This window comes from Chiloscyllium plagiosum, unplaced genomic scaffold (genome assembly GCF_037043375.1).
Source record: "Chiloscyllium plagiosum isolate Xiang-an unplaced genomic scaffold, Cpla_swu_hap1 HiC_scaffold_6, whole genome shotgun sequence".
Taxonomy (NCBI): domain Eukaryota; kingdom Metazoa; phylum Chordata; class Chondrichthyes; order Orectolobiformes; family Hemiscylliidae; genus Chiloscyllium; species Chiloscyllium plagiosum.
Genome location: NW_028270144.1, coordinates 82,028,283 through 82,045,884, shown reverse-complemented (window position 1 = coordinate 82,045,884; position 17,602 = coordinate 82,028,283). Strand labels below are relative to the sequence as shown.

The 17,602-nt window shown below is 41.3% G+C and overlaps 1 protein-coding gene across 7 annotated transcripts in view; it reads left to right on the top strand.

Moving 5' to 3' along the window:
• cunh11orf65 (chromosome unknown C11orf65 homolog) overlaps nt 1-17,602 on the top strand; it is an 85,732-nt gene that overhangs the window by 51,513 nt on the left and 16,617 nt on the right. For 6 of the 7 annotated variants that reach the window (XM_087987797.1, XM_087987796.1, XM_043691846.2 and 3 more), the window contains 4 exons: nt 1,363-1,578; nt 3,309-3,445; nt 6,577-6,747; nt 15,430-15,485. In XM_087987797.1, the coding sequence (XP_087843923.1) occupies nt 1,363-1,578; nt 3,309-3,445; nt 6,577-6,747; nt 15,430-15,485 (580 nt within the window). The remainder of the gene's footprint in view (nt 1-1,362; nt 1,579-3,308; nt 3,446-6,576; nt 6,748-15,429; nt 15,486-17,602) is intronic. The other variant, XM_087987798.1, reaches the window with a different exon arrangement.

The window sequence follows — 17,602 nt, the reverse complement described above, 5'->3', positions numbered from 1 at the left end:
CACTTCTGCAGTGCCTTTCAATTCCCAAAGTCTGGAATTTTCCTTTTCTAGGAGATGGCAAGTTCATATGCCTATTACTGCCAAAATAACCATTGCCAAGGCTAGGCCATGACACTAACCTGCATCTTCACCTTGGTAGAGATTCATCTGTCTATCAAGAAATTATCTCACTCAGTGCACCAGTCTCCAAGTATATACGGCAGAAGATGAGATTCAAACTCATCTAGGTAAACTTTATTTATATACAGATGATGTTCAGAGAGGGCATTTTGTCTGGAACCCTACACACTACAGTTTTGCAACAACCTCTAGCTATCCTAGAATAAAGCTACAATTAATCCTTCACTCAACTTTATGATCTTGCCTAGTAAGGCCATGCTATTACTATTCCTGAATTCTGTTTGTCCTGGAGTTACACAACGGATTTTTTATTTGGGAATGGGTAGATTGTCTGCCCCATATTGCTGACCTTAGACCTATGCATGATACATCTACCATTATTAATACCAGATCGTGATAGGCAAAGACCTTGACCAAAATGAGCATTTATTTAATTTAGAAAATGTGTGGAGTTGATATTCACTCCCACACCATTCTGGATCTTGTTTCAACCATTGACTGAGAGGTCCATTAATTTGGGCTGAATGAAGTAAGAATTTTCCCATCCGGTTTCCCATTCTGATGAATTTTTGGGGATATTTTTGGGTAATAGATGTCCTGATAGCTTTTGTCTTCTCAGGGTGGCCATTATTCCTGTTGCATGAGCAGCATGGCCCAAAATTTTAATCATTGGTTGAGAGAACTTGTTAAGTTTCAACTCAGCATCTTATGACTTAGTCAAGACTGTCATTATTCTATCATCATGTTGAGCTTTAGTAGATCCATAGATGAGAATGTCATTCACATGACATACAACACCTTCCACAGCTTCCAACATGTTGGGCAATGTTCACTGGAAACTCTCAGGCATAGATGTTGAAATAACTCTCCAGCGGCGGGTATCCCATCAACAAGTCACCCTTTATTTACATATGGAAGGTTCTTGACACTGTCCCAGCTCACTCAGAGCTAGCTCTGAGTGATAGGGATATCTGACACGCCTGTTCTTACCTATCATAAAATGCTCCCCAATTTGACCAGACTAACTATGAGGTCCACCTGGCTAACCTCATTACAATCACTGCAGATGTGATACCAAAGAGCAAGCAATGAAATCAATAATATCCACAGGGTTTTATGGCCATGGTTAACATTGATGCTTCAAAAGTATTTTGTTGATGAAAAGAGCTTTACAATATCTTGTGGCCATGAAAAGACCAACATTAGTCTTTTTTTCTTTTTCTTTCCTTATCTGCTTCATAGGAAACATTTCCTCCAAAAATCTACTACAAAATATTCACTCATCGACCAATTGTGGATCTATGTGCAAACAGTCCCAAAGATTATACACATCCTGCTACCAAACAGGAACCACCCAGACAAATTCACAACCATAACTCTGTAAAAAAAGAGGAAGATGATCACAATGGATGGTACAAACGATTGGAGAATAATGATTGGAGGAGTCTTTCAGACAAGGTTAAATCTCAATTTCCAATTATGCAAGAAATAAGCTGCAGATATCTAACCTACTTGGAGACCTCAATTTACAGGGCATTTAACTGACATTTAAGGTATATGCAGAAATTACTTGGGCTGGCATAAAACTCTAACGTATAAATATTAGGCAAAACAGGACTTGAATCGTTAACTTAGTTTAGGGTTTTTTATTTGTTGTAATTTTGTTAGTGTCCTAAATTGGAGAGAAGCAAAAGATGGGTCAATGCAGGATAACTTAATTTGGGTAATTGGAACTAAAGTGCATGATGACAGTTAGGGTGTCTGAGATGCACCTTTGAATGAGATGGTGATGGTTAACTGTTTCTGACTTCTGTGATGGGCAGGTTGTTGAAGCAGACTGTATGTAAAGGCTATGAATTTACTCCATGTATTTATCAGTGAACTGCTAGCATTTTCTAGTGTTGCCTCTCTGATGCTGACCATAATTTCAGGATGTGGGGCACATGTAGATTAGTTTGGAAATCCTGAAGATGTTACTCAGAATTTTGACCCTGTGAATCATCCCCAGAATTGGCAACCATTGACATCATCAAGAATTTCAAATTTTTGTTCCACATAGAAAAATCATAAAACCTTTAAAGCTTGTTCAATACTACTGCACTGCGATGAGGTGAAATTCTTGCCAGGCAGACTGCTTCATCTCTCAGCATTGCTTACTTCAAGGTCTGCAGTGTTCTTGATTTACAGCTGACCACTAATTCTGGGTCAATATGTGTGAAAATTATGTTGAGATTATATGATAGAATAAGAACTGTGCATGTCCCAAACATGGGTGGTGCCAGATGAGTGTACGTAAGATTAATCCTGAGGTAGGATATTCACAGTTGAGTGTATCTAAGATTATCCCTGACAGTGGGTGGTCACAGCTGAGTGTGTATAAAGGTTAATCCTAACGCAGAAACAGCTAAATAAAAGTTAAAAAATACAATGTTTATTCTTTTGAATGTTTGTTGTTAGGAGCACTCAAAATAGTTCCAGCCAAAATTCAAGATTGCATATCAGTGCTGCTTTTGTTTCAGATACCAAAGCAACGCTATAATGACTTTTTTAGTTGGTTAGTAAATAAAAGATTTAGTAAATTAACAAAGGCATACAATGCTACCTACTTCACATTCTGATTTGATCTATTCCTTGCCCTCTTTTAACAAGGCAAACCTGTGTATTCTATTTAAGTTCCTTTCTCCTCAATTGTTAAGTAAATATTTGACAATAAGAGTAAATTACAGTGTTATGCAGACTGAATATTAAGTGACTTCAGAACAGAGAGTAACAGAAACCTTCTTTCATACAAAGGTTTGTAAGGAAGTGCAATGCACTACTAGAGTTAGCAATTGAAGAAATGATTGTGTCAACATTTAACGATGGATTAAGATAGATGGTTAGAGGAAAAAAGCAATAAAGATAAATAGGAACAGGATGGATACGTGGAATTGGGATCAATACTTATATGGAGGGTATGAATGTTTGGTTAGATTGAATCGCCTGTTCCAATATTATAATGTATATCAAATTCTATGTAATAATTTCATGATGTGTGTTATCCACTCTTTGTGACTCCATTCAAAAACAAATCCTAAACTAATGTTATTCATTGTTTGGTAAATCTAGTTTTATCCATTATACATAAAAGCTTTAGTGCTTTGTTTATTAATTAGATTCACATTAAATTTGTTTTGGTTTCTGTTCAGTACCTTGGAACTACAGTAGATTATATGGAATTTGAACCTAACAGAAAAAGAACAACTTTTCACCACTGCACCCTCCAGAGAAAACAAGATGCCAAGAGAAAGCAAAAACAAAAAAAAATTGAATGGATGAAAAAAATGTGAGTTTGAACAAATTTACATCAAAGTTGGATGAGGCACATTCGGAGCAATGGATAGTCCTATAGTACCTAACTTTTTCTGGAGTCAAAGTCTAAACATTCAATCGTTGGCAAAAATAAAATAAAGAACTGCGGATGTTGAAAATCTGAAACAAACAGAAATTGCTGGAGAAACTTAACAAGTATGGCAGCATCTGTGGAGAGAAACAGAGTTAAGATTTTGAATCCCGTGATCCAGCTTCTGAACTGATACGAGAACTGGCATAGGCCAGGACATTACCCAGTAGATCATTGCAAGACAGACCAGAGTTCAGCATTGAAATTTATTCAAGTGAACCCTTTTTGAAGAAGGGTCACAGGACTCAATGTTAAATCTATTTTCTCTCCACAAATGCTGCCAGACCTGCTGAGTTTCTCCAACAATTTCTGTTTTTGATTCAAACTTGGGACATTGTGCTTGCTATCCAAGTAAAATTGCAGGAAACCTCTCCAAATCATTAAAGGATTGAGGAGAGTCAACAAAAATCCATCTGCACCACTTTACTTTTCATTTCCCTCAATTTTGTTCTCTCCCAATTTCTCCAGAAAGTGGTCAATTCATTGTAGAAACAGTAATTGCTCACTGACCCTTGCTCAAACAATTATTATTCACATGAGTCTTGAAAGTGAGTGTGATTTGAATCCTATCTTTATTTTCTTGAGGGACCTCACCTCTGAATCTGTTCCTGCTCTGATTTGGCATTAAGGCCAAGAATTGCCACCTGTAACCAATGGAGCGTTGCATGACAGATCAGGATTTGGCAGTGAACTTTACTCAATTGAACCTGCAGAGGGAGTTTCAACTTTAAAAAAATTGAAAACTGTTGAATTTGAGAGTTTCTTGTTTTGTGGAATGCTTGTTGCGATAAACTGGGATTTAGTGTGCTAATTGTTGGAGTAGCAACTTCCAGGGACAATTAACTCCTTACTCCCACCAGCCAGAAAGTTTATTGGATACAAGCACCAATTAAGCACTTTGATGCTAAAATATAACAAAGAATTGCAGATACTGGAGATCTGAAACAAACTCAAGCAGAAATTGCTGAATAAGCTTAGCAGGTCTGGCAGTGTCTGTGGAATAGAGTTAATGTTTCTAGTTCTTCTTCAGCATGTGCTGTCCAATTTATGCAGAATCATGTAAAATGTTATATGAAAATTAAATGAGGAAACTTGCCCAATACCAACTGGGATAGACAATATGCAAAAGGCGTGCTCAACCTACTTAGGAAGTGAAGCGAGGCAAGTGGTACAGTGGGATGGGACAGCATTTCTGTGATAGTCACTATAACTTAGTAATATTTAAAATAATCACGGAGAAAGGATAAAGATGCTTTCTAGAAACCTAAAAATAAAGGTTTTGAACTGGAGAGAAAGCTGATTTCTAATATTATAAGACCAGACCTAGTCAAAGTGGACTGGGAGCAATTGGTTGTAGAAAAATCAAAGTTTGCAGAGTCATTTAAAAGGAAATAGTGCAAAACCAACATGTTCTTGAAAAGAGGGAGATTGGACCAAAATTTCCAGAGAACTCTGGATGTTGACAAAATAAGATTATATAAGGGTAAAAATGGAAGCTTCTGCTTCATACTGAGGTCTCAGAATACCAGAAACTCTAGAGATGTAGAGAATGTGCAGTGGGTTACTTCATAAATAAATTAAGTGTAGAGGAGACACAAAAAATAGTAGTGGGTAAAATAAAGGAAAATGCAAAAGCATTTTGTAAGTCTAGTATATAGGGGCAAGATGATAACCAGAAAAAATACATCAGGGGAACAGGGAGAGAGTGGGGCCCATTAAGGACCTAAAGGGCAAACTGTGGATGGAACTGGAAAATGTAGGTAATGTTTAATGAGTACTATACATCTGTATACTATATGAGTACTACACAAGAGAGAAGAACCATGTAGGCAGAGAAATCTTGGAAGAGTACTGTGATTGAGTTGAACAAATCACAATTGAGAGGCAGGAGGTATTGCTGGTTTGGTAAGTATTGAGGTGGGAAGCCTAGACTACAGGCTGATATTGACAGGTTGGTCGGATGGGCAGATCATTGGCAAATGAAATTTTATCCTGAAAAGTGTAAAACGATGCATTTTGGGAGGGCTAACAACGCAAAGGAGTACATGATGAATGATAGAACCCTATAAAATACTGAGGATCAGAGGGACCTTGGTGTGCATGTCAACAGATTCTTGAAGGCAATAGTACAGATTGATAGATGGTTAAGAAGACCTAAGAGAAACTCGTCTTATTTGTCTTATTTGTCTTTGTTAGTCAAAGCGTTGAAGAGATGGGGCTGTGTAAGACATCAGTTGGCCCACAGCTGTTCTTGTCACACACAATAGGAAGAACATTGTAATAGACGGGGTGCCGAGGATATTCACCAGGATTATACTTGGGCTGGACCATTTCAGCTATGAGGAGAGACTAGATAGGCTGGGGTTGTTTTCCTTTGAGTAGAGATAGCTGAGTGGGGAGTCCGATTGAGATGTACAACATTGAGGGGCATAGATAAAGGTAAATGGGAAGAAACTTTCAGCCTTAGTAAAAGGATCAAGCATTGATTTAAGGTGGGGGAGGGGTTGATTTATGGAAGTTTTTTCCTCCAGAAGGTGATGGTATCTGGAACTCACTCCCTGAAAGGCTGCTAGAGGTGAGAACCATTGCAAACTTAAAAACATATTCAGATAAATATGTGAAACATATACAAAGCTCCAGGCCAAAGTGGAGAAAGTGGAATGAGAGTACAGAGTGTTTGATGACCAACATGGACATAATGGGCCAAAAGCTCTCTTTTCATACTGTAAAACCCTGTAACTCTAAACTCTGTACCAAATAGATGTACTATCCATGACTTACTAAAGATGTTAAAGTTGATACCAATTTGAAAATAAATGCATATAGTTCCATTAAGTTTTATGTTAGACAAGAAGATTGAGGAAATTTTAGAGATCAGCAAAGGATGACAGAAAAATATAATAAAGAGGGACAAATTTGAGTATGAGAGAAAACTAGCAAGAAACAATGACAGTCGCTAAACAAAACAGCAATTAAGCTCTGTTCCTCAAGTTGTTTTATTTTGTATCTTCCAGGTACCAGGATGGCATACTGCAAGCCCAGACACTGAATCCAAATACAGCTGTCCTAGTGCAGAGAGCGACAGAAGGTTTAATTGACAGCGTAGAGCAGAAAGGCCCTAATTCTATCCTCGATTGGGAGGTGGATGAATTACTTGAATGGACCAATGCACTGAATTTTGAAAAGTAAATAACATTTCATTTCAAAGACATACATTGTAGTTACTGTTCTTGGGACTGTGGTAAACTCCCAATAAGTAAAATCCTAGGAGATCTAACCACAAATTTATATTAAGTGCATTTTCAAATTAGTTGAAGAAACCCTACTGTAACATGATTTGCCTACAAATACAATCTATGTTAAAAGTACCAAATGAACACAGTAAAGCCATAAATGTATAAAAGAAAAGTCCTTTACTCTAATTATTCATAGCTTACACCAGTTTTCAGGTTCCTAATCTCCCCTGATCCATTGGTTAGAGCTTGGCTATGGTGTTAGGGAGTCAGAATATTAGCTTGAAATTTTTAAGGTCCGTGATGGCAGGGTGTGCAGGCTAGTTGTAATAAACTCCCATTTTGTTTGTTGATATTGTCAGAGAATTGTTCAATTATAATTAAGGCCCATATGCTGATCTTGTGAAATTGACCAATACTGGTTTATTTCATGATATTGTGGGAAGAAAGATTGACTGCACATATGCAAAACAGACACTCTGCACAGCTGAGTCAAAAGTCCTCTTCCCCGAGTTTCAGGTACAGTCAGTTCTTACAAGGTTACAAGAGAGCGATGTTAATTACAAGACAATACAGTTTCAATCACAGTTGATAGGAAAAATGTTGCTAGTCCTGCAGTATCGGTCAGTTAACCATGGGAACAGAAGGTTAGTTAATCTACAGAAAGGGGTGCTAATATTCAGCATCCTAGCTGCAATATTTCACAGGGCAGTGAGCATTCAAATCAAATATCCTGGTTCTGGATTAGTGGTGCTGGAAGAGCACAGAAATTCAGGCAGCATCCAAGGAGCTTCGAAATCGACGTTTCGGGCAAAAGCCCTTCATCAGGAATAAAGGCAGTGAGCCTGAAGCGTGGAGAGATAAGCTAGAGGAGGGTGGAGTGGGGAGAAAGTAGCATAGAGTACAATGGGTGAGTGGGGGAGGGGTTGAAGGTGATAGGTTAGGGAGGAGAGGGTGGAGTGGATAGGTGGAAAAGGAGTTAGGCAGGTAGGACAAGTCCGGACAAGTCATGGGGACAGTGCTGAGCTGGAAATTTAGAACTAGGGTGAGGTGGGGAAGGGGAAATGAGGAAAGTGTTGAAGTCCACATTGATGCCCTGGGGTTGAAGTGTTCCGAGGCGGAAGATGAGGCGTTCTTCCTCCAGGCGTCTGGTGGTGAGGTAGCGGCGGTGAAGGAGGCCCAGGACCTCCATGTCCTCGGCAGAGTGGGAGGGGGAGTTGAAATTTTGGGCCACAGTACGGTGTGGTTGATTGGTGCGGGTGTCCCGGAGATGTTCCCTAAAACGCTCTGCTAGGAGGCGCCCAGTCTCCCCAATGTAGAGGAGACCGCATCGGGAGCAACGGATAGATAAATGATATTAGTGGATGTGCAAGTAAAATTTTGATGGATGTGGAAGGCTCCTTTAGGGCCTTGGATAGAGGAGAGGGAGGAGGTGTGGGCGCAGGTTTTACTGTTCCTGCGGTGGCAGGGGCAAGTGCCAGGATGGGAGGGTGGGTCGTAGGGGGGCGTGGACCTGACCAGTTAGTCACGGAGGGAATGGTCTTTGCGGAAGGCGGAAAGGGGTGGGGAGGGAAATATATCCCTGGTGGTGGGGTCTGTTTGGAGGTGGCGGAAATGTTGGCAGATGATTTGATTTATGCGAAGGTTGGTAGGGTGGAAGGTGAGCACCAGGGGCGTTCTGTCCTTGTTACGGTTGGAGGGGTGGGGTCTGAGGGCGGAGGTGCGGGATGTAGACGAGATGCGTTGGAGGGCATCTTTAACCACATGGGAAGAGAAATTGCGGTCTCTAAAGGAGGAGGCCATCTGGTGTGTTCTGTGGTGGAACTGGTCCTCCTGGGAGCAGATCCGGCAGAGGCGGAGGAATTGGGAATATGGGATGGCATTTTTGCAAGAGGTGTAATCCATGTAGCTGTGGGAGTCGGTGGGTTTGTAAAAAATGTCAGTGTCAAGTCGGTCGTCATTAATGGAGATGGAGAGGTCCAGGAAGGGGAGGGAGGTGTCAGAGATGGTCCAGGTAAATTTAAGGTCAGGGTGGAATGTATTGGTGAAGTTGATGAATTGCTCAACCTCCTCGCGGGAGCACAAAGTGGCGCCAATGCAGTCATCAATGTAGGGGAGGAAGAGGTGGGGAGTGGTGCTGGTGTAATTACGGAAGATCAACTGCTCTACGTAGCCAACAAAGAGACAGGCATAGCTGGGGCCCATACGTGTGCCCATGGCTACCCCTTTGTTCTGGAGGAAGTGGGAGGATTCGAAGGAGAAATTGTTAAGGGTGAGGACCAGTTCGGCCAAATGAATGAAAGTGTCGGTGGAAGGGTACTGTTGGGGACGTCTGGGGAGGAAGAAACGGAGGGCTTTGAGGTCCTGGTCATGGCGGATGGAGGTGTAGAGGGATTGGATATCCATGGTGAAGATGAGGCGTTGGGGGCCGAGGAAACGGAAATCTTGGAGGAGGTGGAGGGCGTGGGTGGTGTCTCAAACGTATGTGGGGAGTTCCTGGACTAGGGGGGATAGGACAGTGTCGAGATAGGTAGAGATGAGTTCAGTGGGGCAGGAGCATGCTGAGACAATGGGTCGGCCAGGGTGGTCAGGCTTGTGGATCTTGGGAAGGAGGTAGAACCGGGCAGTGCGGGGTTCCCGGACTATGAGGTTGGAAGCTGTGGGTGGGAGATCTCCTGAGGTGATGAGGATCTGTATGGTCTGGGAGATGATGGTTTGGTGATGGGGGGTGGGGGTCATGGTCGAGGGGGCAGTAGGAAGAGGTGTGCTCGAGTTGACGTTTGGCTTCAGCGGTGTAGAGGACAGTGCGCCAGACAACCACTGCGCCCCCTTTATCCGCTGGCTTGATGGTGAGGTTGGGATTGGAGCAGAGGGATTGGAGGGCTGCGTGTTGTGCAGGTGAGAGGTTGGAGTGGGGGAGGGAGGTAGACAGGTTGAGGCGGTTAATGTCCCAGCGGCAGTTGGAAATGAAGAGGTTGAGGGCAGGTAATAGGCCAGCGCGGGGTGTCCAGGTGGATGCAGTGTTTTGGAGGTGGGCGAAGGGGTCCTTGGAAGGTGGGCGGGAGCTCGGAGGCGGAGGCAACGGAAGAATTGTTCACGGCATGTATCCTGGAGCCATCTAGTCTGCATGGGCATTATGGTGACTGGGTTCCTGAGGAGACAGGGAGCGCCCTCGAGGCTTCAGGAGCTGTGATGCCATTGTGAGGCAGTGAATCTCACTAGCAGGTCATCTAGATAACATGTTCCTTCAGTCAGTAAAGGCTTAGGTAATGGCTCTTTTACTGTCCGTTCCTGAGTGTGGTGAAAGTGAGTACTGCAGATGCTGGAGATTAGAGTCAAGAGTGTGGTGCTGGAAAAGCACAGCAGGTCAGGCAGCATCTGAGGAGCAGGAAAATCTAAGTTTTTGATTAAGGGCTTTTGTCCAAAACATTGATTTTCCTGCTCCTTGGAAGATGCCTGTTCCTGAGTGTGGCCAAGTTGAGGTAGCAGTGGCATTATGGGTAGGCCCTTTATGGCTAAGGACAACTGGCCTGTCCATAAAGTGTTTTTTTTCTTCTCCCACAATATGTTTTGTTCACTTTCTTGATTCATGCCTCAGAAATGTTGGAAGTTATCCAGATGGTTTTGTTACCCTCATAACTTCTTGGCTAATGTCTTGACATTCAAGAAGCAACATGGTCTCTTGGACATTATTATCAGAAGTGATAGCTTTTTGATGTCATACATGTTGGTGCAGATCATATCAATAATACATGCCTTGCTATGCCTTCCAACATTAAATGTTTCACTTTTAACCATCAAAGAACAGTCTGGCAAAAGATGGTGAAAATAGTTTGGTTTCTTTCATATTGAAAATATCTCTTGGTGTATAGTCATTCAAAATGTGGAAGATGGCATTTGCTTTATAACCATTGCACCTTCACCACCTATCATGCATGAAGCGATGCCATTCTTTGTCTTGAATCAGTCTAGCCATACTTTGCCACAGTCCTTGTGACCCAGCCTCTTTGACACAGCAACTCCTTTTTTCTGGAGATGGGAGTGGTCTCTGCTCAAATACCTTGAACCAAGTAAGTAGAGCTTCTCTAGTGTTAGGATAGGATAGGCAGCCGTTTTCATTGTCTTTTTCACAGGAAAGAATGTATGGTTGTCACTGTTCCAAAATTTCTGCCTTGTGTTTCAGAATTGATGACAGACTTGATGGTGAAATCTCCCATTCCTTCACAATGTTCACTTTTTGTTTCATGTCATGTTTTTTTCCACTTGCTGTTCAATTTCACCTTCTCTCAGATCAACATTTTTAACCTTCTCACAGGTTTTGGCATGCTTTTACACAGAAATGTTGATGTCAAGTAATATCTTGTTTAGTATTCCATGACTCTGCCCTATTGTGTGGCTTAACTTTGTCCATTTGGTCGGAACACTGATATGATAAGCTTAGCCAACTTTTACTAATTCAGTTACTACTTCAAAGTTATAGTTAATCACAGGCATTAGACTATTGAATTTTCTGTTTGGCTAGTGGGAATGACTGAACCCAATTGAAGTTTTATATCATCCAAATTTGACTCATCACAATTTTACTGTCATTAGTTGAACACAATCCATTAAAAATAGGTCTTTGCAATGTACTCATGAGTCTTATTTATGAAGGTAAAGTCAGCATAGTCCTACTGGACCACAGGGCTACTCTCCCATTAGAGAGAGATGACTGGTGATGGTTTAACCTGTGAGTCACCACACCTCAAGTGAGGGGAGAGGTTGAGAAGAAGCGTCCTTTGTGATAAACTCAACCAGTGCAGGAATTGAACCCATACTGTTGACACCACTCATTAGCCATCCAGCCAACAGAGATAACCAACCCTTTTCTGTATTAGAACTGCAAAACAGTTCTATTATTGCACTCACCTGTTACTCAAAGTATAACAGTGATGACATTGTAATATGTTTGAATGCAGTGAAAGACCATGTCAGATTTTACTTCTTGTTTTTGGAATATGGACATTGCTGGTAAGGATAGAATTTATTGATCAGTTTAATTTGTTCTTACAAGATGATGGTAACATATGACTTGAATCTATGATCCATAATCCCTAATGCCTTCTCCTAATAACATAATAATTAAAAGCATGACAACGTGCCCCAAGGCTGCTGTACATTCAATAGAGTCATGGCTGGTCTTCTACCACAATTCCACTTTTCTTTCCTATCCCCACATACCACTGTTTCCAAAAATTTAGATCTGCATCACAGTATTGATTATATGCAATGATTGATCACTAAGAGGTTGCTGAGTAGAAGATTCCTAAAGGTTCACAACCTTTAGAGTGAAGAAATTCTCCTGCATTTAAAAATATGTCAATCTAGTCTTTAAACTTTCAATTAAGCTGGCATCCATTTTCTTTTGAGGAAGCAAATTCTGTCACCTTTTATATGAAAATTGCTTCCTGATTTCACTACTGTGTGATGTAGCGTTGATATTAAGTTTGCAATCTCTTGTTCTTGATTCCTTACCAGAAGAAATAGCTTATCAATATGTAAATCTTGTTTACATGCCTCATTAGATCACCCATCAACCTTCTGAACTCAAATCAATGCATCCTAAGTTTATGCAATGTTGCTTCATGATTTAAACTCTGCATTACTTTGGTAAATCTGCAAAACCCCTTGCTTCAATTTCAGTATTTCTTTCCATAGGTGCACTACATAGTTATGAATACAGCAGTTGAAGTCGGATCTGACTGAGACTCCAGAAAACTGATGAATAACTTATTTGTTATCTACTAGACTCCAGATAATGGGAGAAATGATTATTCCCAAGATGCATTACCTGTGTGTTAGGTGATGTTGAATAAGCTTGGCAGTTTGCTACACAGCACATTCCAAAGCTTGTACATGCTGCAGTCATAGTTTACTTGTGGTGGAGCTACTGGATGTTCAAATTAATGGTTAGGAAGCTAATTAGGCAAATTGCTTTGTCCTGGAATGTGTTAACTTTCTTGAGTGTTCGTGCAGCTGCACAGGTACCATCATACTTTTGACTTGAGCCTTGTAGATAGTAACAGGGCTTTGGCGATTTGGGAATCTAAGGACTTGAGACAGTCTCTGACTTGTTCTAGTAGCCATAATTCCCACTATAAATTAATGAGCAGCAATATCAGTTACTGTAAGATTTTGAAATTCAATTCAACTTTAATTGAAGACTTATGACAATCATAATTCAAAACTAACATTGAGAGAACCAATCTAAACATTTACTAATCCACTAGTTCCATTTCAGGTACAAATATGTTTTCACAAGTTTTACATAATGAGGTTTTTCATAACAAACACAAAGACGCTGGCTCAGTGGTTAGCACTGCTGCCTCACAGCACCAGGGACCCGGGTTCGATTTCAGCCTTGGGCGACTGTACGGAGTTTGCACATTCTCCCCATGTCTGAGTGTGTTTCCTCCAGATGCTCCAGTTTCCTCTCACAATCCAAAGATGTGCAGGTTAGGTGAACTGGCCATGCTAAATTGGCCATAGTGTTCAGGATATATAGGTTAGGTGCATGAGTCAGGGGTAAACGTAGGGGAATGGGTCTGGTGGGATACTCTTTGGAGGGTCAGTGTGGATTTGTTGGGTGAAGGGCTTGTTTCTACACTGCAGGGATTCTAATTCTAAAAAAAATAATTTTAATAAAAAGCAATGGTTTGCATTTGAGACACTTCAGGATGCAACTGTGACTCCAATGTGGTTGACTGAACCATGATTTCTTGTTTTGTTGACTGACATTCTTCTGTCTACAGTCATTAGATGAACAATCATGGTCTTTCTTGAATTGGCCAGGTAGTTTTTACCCAATTCCTGATTTTTTAAAAAGCCATGGTCTTCTGAGTAGCATCACATTTGACACATCAATCCCATTGAAATGTCATCCTTTTATGACAGTTAGTCCCTTTTAGCTTATCAACTTCATAGATCCTAACTAAGGTAATATGGCACCAATGAAACTATTATTATTTGCGTATTGTGTATCATCAGCTCCTAGCGACTTAATGTCATCCCAGATCTTCCAACTGATACATCTAAAACTGTCAAAGCATGTCAAATGTAGAGATGGTTGGAAATAATGTTGTAAGGGGGACTATCTCTCTTCAGAGCATGAGTCCAGAAGGCTATGTCGCTGACTTAGTGCCAGAGCACAGGATATTTTCAGGGCTGAACAGGAACTTGGAGTGGGAAAATGAGGATCCAGTTGTCATGGTCGCTAGTACCAGGAAGAAGAGGGAAATAGCATCTACTTGAACAGTATGAGGAGCTAGGCTTTTTCTGTCCTCTTTTTTTTTAGATTAGATTACATTACAGTGTGAAAACAGGCCCTTTGGCCCAACATGTCCACACCGACCCGCTGAAGCGCAACCCACCCATACCCCTATATTTACCCCTTACCTAACACTACGGGCAATTTAGCATGGCAAATTCACCTGACCTGCACATCTTTGGACTGTGGGAGGAAACCGGAGCACCCGGAGGAAACCCACGCAGACACGGGGAGAACGTGCAAACTCCACACAGTCAGTCGCCTGAGGCGGGAATTGAACCCGGGTCTCCGGCGCTGTGAGGCAGCAGTGCTAACCACTGTGCCCACACCACCGTGCCGCCCACTAATGCTTTTCACATAGTCATAGTTCTGCTTGCATCCTGGTGAAAGAAATAATTCCAGGCAAAGGCATAAAACTGGGGATTGCCCTTCAGTCATAGCCAGTGGTGATAGATGCCCACCTGAATTACAAAGAAGGAGGACTTGTTCCAGGAAGTTGCACATATCAGCAATGATTTGCTATAAAGGCCAATGCATTTTGCCTCAAGAGCTCCGTGCTCAACTCTTCTGTATTGTGGAGCAGCCTATGGCTTGGAAGCAGAAACTGCTCCTGCTACTGGTATTCTTCCTGCCGCAGCTGGTATTTCTTTTAGATCAGCTTTGACTGTGGTCTTAAAGTCAGAATTCAAGATTAAAAACTTAATTGATTATTTAAATATTGAGATTAATGATCTGATAACTCCATATCAGTTTCCCATTCTGCACCAAACATATCTCACTAAAACCCATAAGTCGGCAACATTATAATGGGCATTTTTTGAGGCTTTAACTGCCTCTTCTGCACCTTCATTAGTAGTCAACCACTGCCCTAAAGGCCTCCATGCTTATACTATAAATATCTGAAGAAGAAAAAGACGAGGGGATAAATATTGCATAGATTTGAGGGTTATGAAAGAATGCATTAGAATATACAATTGTGCAATGATTCTTGGAGTCAAGCTAATTGAACTATATGGAAATGAAGACCTTGCCAGATAATTTATTTAGGGTTTGAAAAACAAGCAATATACCAACTGTAGCAGTATTCATTCAATATAGAAATTATGTTAAAACAGAATGGATTAGAGGGTACAGGTGAAAGAGAGAAATCACCAGTCATATGACAAGTTTTATCTTGCATTCTGTGAGATATCTCAGATAGGTAGCAGATGAAGATCACTAGAATAGGAACAATATTTGAGATAGATAAAGGATTATAAAAATTTACATTGTACAACTTGTTATACTAATGATGTATCAGAGCAAATTTCTGCTATATTGCTTTTCAGGTATTTAAACGACTGGACGGAAATTGCTTGTAGCAGTTCCTCTGCAAATCTTCCAGGTACCTCGATATTCATTTTAAATCTTGTTGTATGTGCACCAGTAACAATAATTCTCGAGATATTAATTTACATAAATATATCAAACATGGAAATAATGCACCAATTGAAAATTGTAATGAGGCTATTACAAACTAAGTGAAAAGAGGACCTTCCTTGGATCTGGGGATATCCAATAGCATCTTCTAGTACTTTTTCAGGAATGGTATGAACATATAAAGATGATGGATGGAATCTTAAAGGGGCCTGAACAATGTGGCTATAGTGAGAAATGTGGCAGAATCGCACAAAAAGTGTAGGAAGGTCAATTTCGACATCAGGAGCAACTTACTGTATGTTTTAACTAATTTCCAGGCTATCAGGGTCTGAGGCAAGATTGTCACTCGGCAAAAGCAAGTTACTTATTATGTGGGATTATTTAATTACCTTATTAACTCATTAATGTGTAACTTTCTATTGTACCCACTTCAAACAAACTGAACACTAAGAATTCTCAATGTGTCATGCGCCAGCCTCTAAGTACCGACATAGCACCTCTCCAACCCACTTACAATTGTGCACTTTAATGCTGCATCTCGAGACACAACAGTAACTGTCATTGTAATGCTGCATCAAGGACATTTTGTGCTCAGGGCAGCACGGTGGCTCAGTGGTTAGCACTGCTAACTCACAGCGCCATGAATCTGGGCTCAATTCCCACCTCAGGCTACTGTCTGCGTGGAGTTTGCACATTCTCCCAGTGTCTGCATGGCTTTCCTCAAGGTGCTCCAGTTTCCTCCCGCATTCCAAAAGATGTGCAGGTCAAATGAATTAGCCATGCTAAATTGCCCATAGTATTAGGTGCATTTGTTGGGGTAAATGTAGGGAAATGAGTCTGGGTGGGTACTCTTTGGAGGATTGGTGTGGATTTGTTGGGCCAAAGAGCCTGTTTCCACACTGTTGGGAATCTAATCTAGTCAAAAGGAATGCAGAACAGGTATCTGGTGAATTCAGCTCACCAATTGCTCTAAAAGTACAAGTCGTTACAATCTTACCAGATCATGGGGCTCATTGTGCATTGTTATTAGAGAGAGATGACTGGTGGTAGTTTAACCTGAGAGTTATCATGCCTCAAGCAAGGGAGAAGGAGAATCCTTCATGGTTCTGTTCCAAAGGACACTGGGCACCAACAACTCAGGGCATTGGACATGCACAACATGCATCCATGGACATTGACAGCTGACATGCGCCAGCCTCTAAGTACCGTCATGACGCCTCTACAACCCACTTATAATTCTACACTTTAATGCTGCACCTCGAGACGCAACAGTAACTGTCATTGTAATGCTGCAGCAAGGGCACTTTGTGCACAGGGAGACTCACCCAGCTCATGATCTGAATCAGATTACATCTCTGGCCTGTTCACCTGCTCTCTTAGTGCTCATTTACTTTGAGCTTACCTGTATGCTCACAGCATGCTTATCTTGCCTTGCCTCATCTTCTTGCATGTCTTTTCCCTTGGCCAGGATATCAAGAATGCAGTATTGGTGTCATGCTGTGCCATTTAGCACAAACATAAAGGCAGGAAGCTTGTCCTGGTTATCACTTGGCCTCAGTTATGTCATGCCTTCGGTCATAGAGTCATAGAGATTTTCAGCACAGAAACAGACCAATCAGTCCAACTCGTCTATGCCAATCAGATATCCCAAATAAATCTAGTCCTATTTGCTAACTTTTGGCTTATATCCTTCTAAGCTCTTCCTACTCATATACCCACCCTAATGCCTTTTAAATGTTGTAATTGTACCAGCCTCCACCTTTCAGCTCATTCCATGCACCACCCTCTGCATGAAAAAGTTCCCCTTCGATACCATTTAAATCTTTCCCTTCTCACCTTAAACCTATACCTCTAGTTTTGGACTCCCCACCCCTGGCCCTGGGAAAATACTTTGTCTATTTACCCTATCCATGCCCTTCATGATTATATCAACCCCTACAAGGTCACCCCTCAGCCTTCACTGCAGGGAAAATAGCCCAGTTTGTTCAGCCTTGCCCTATCACTCAAACCCTCTAGCCCTGGCAGCATCCTTGTAAATCTTTTCTGAACCCTTTCAAGTTTCACAACATCCTTCCTTGAGCA